The sequence below is a fragment of the Frankliniella occidentalis genome, unplaced genomic scaffold, assembly GCF_000697945.3.
Source record: "Frankliniella occidentalis isolate FOCC.00 unplaced genomic scaffold, Focc_3.1 Scaffold327, whole genome shotgun sequence".
In the NCBI taxonomy this organism is placed as follows: domain Eukaryota; kingdom Metazoa; phylum Arthropoda; class Insecta; order Thysanoptera; family Thripidae; genus Frankliniella; species Frankliniella occidentalis.
The window spans coordinates 148,716-150,172 of NW_026267450.1; the positions used below are offsets into that span (position 1 = coordinate 148,716).

The 1,457-nt window shown below is 70.2% G+C and overlaps 1 protein-coding gene across 1 annotated transcript in view; it reads left to right on the top strand.

Moving 5' to 3' along the window:
- Positions 1-427: 427 nt before the first annotated feature.
- The window catches only part of LOC113203837 (bumetanide-sensitive sodium-(potassium)-chloride cotransporter), a gene marked incomplete at its 3' end in the record, with an annotated part of 13,280 nt that continues 12,250 nt past the window's right edge, over positions 428-1,457 (top strand). The window contains 1 exon segment of the mRNA XM_052274024.1: positions 428-800. Coding sequence (XP_052129984.1) covers positions 471-800 — 330 coding nt within the window.

Consider the following 1,457-nt stretch of genomic DNA (forward strand, 5'->3'; position numbering starts at 1 on the left):
GCGGCCCCAGTCCATATCCCTTTCACAGGGGCTCGTCCTTCTGGACCTACCCCTTACCGGGGGTAAGGAGCTCGCCGCCCAACCCCGAGCGGGGGGTGGGGGCTGCGAGGGTCCTCTCCTCTCGCGCCACACCCCTCCACGCCCCAGCCGTGTTAATCAGTCGCCCGGACACCCCGCCCCTCCGCGCCTCACCCCGCGGTGACGCCGGCCGCTGGCCGTCCACGCCCCGCCATGCCCGCCACGCCCCGCCCCACCCCGCGGCCGCGCAGACGAACAGGCCGTTAGGGGGAGGAGGTTGTTGTGCCTCGCGGGGCCTGGCGGGGCGCCGCGGCCCTCGCCAGCGCGCGGCGCGGGGCAGTGTGTGGAGCGGGCGGGCGGGGGGACGGGGCGCGGCGGCGAGGCCGGGTAGGGTAGGGCCGAAGCCGAGCCGGCGAGTAGCCGCACGCTAGTCGCACGCCGACGTCCTCGTCATGAACAACACGTCTTTCGACGGCGCGGAGGGCGACGCCGCCGCCCCGGCCGGCATCATGCGCTCGCACCAGGACGGCGGCGGCGGCGGGAGGACGCGCAAGAAGAGCACCGCGACGTTCAACCTGCCGCCCCCGGAGAGCGGCAACCACCAGGACGGCCACCACTACGGCGCGCGGCGCGCCTCCCGGAGGATGTCGAGCACGTGGAAGAGGCGCATGTCCTTCGCCGCCCTCGGCGAGGTGCTGCCGTCACTCGACCTGTACCGGCTCGGCGGCGGCCGGCGGAAGCGCCCGTCCATCGGGGAGCTGCACGGAGACAATGTCGCAACGGTGAGGAACGTGTTCGGCGCTCGGCGATCAGTGTCGTGGGTTTGACGGTGCCTTACGGTGCCGCCCGAGCCCGTGTGCTGTTCCCCCCTGCCCCGGTGTCCCCGATGTGGTTCACCCGGCCGCCGGGGACCAATCAACAAGATAATGAGTGCGCTTCAGTGGGCCGACCGGCGCCCGGCCCGCCGCCCAGGACCCGGAGGCCCCTTCAATTAGTTCACCTCGCATCAATTTTCTCCCCCCAATGTACACGCGCTTTTGATCCTGGCCAGTGAAGTAAGGTCAAGGTCTCCGCGCCGTGGCCGCCGTCAGCCCGCGTCAGCCCGGCGGGCGCTAACTTTTCATGTCGTCGGCGCCCATCATTTCAGCCTTAGCGGACAAAGGGTCTCGGCGGCGGCGGCCGCGTAGTGGGGTGGAGAGGGCGTGCAAAGGCACACAGGCAGGGGTAGGCACCCCGCTCTCACTCTCTCCATCGTTCTCTCCCTCTTTCTATCCTGCTACTCCTCCCTCTGTCTCTCCTGTCTTTTTGTCTAATCGGGCCAAGAGGGACGCGTCTCTCTGCGTGAGAGAGTCTCTTGAGTGAGTGGAGTCGGCGATACGATCCGGTTGCGCGCGCGCGTGTCCGGCTGAGGGGGCAGCGGGGGTAGCGAGGGCGGCGGG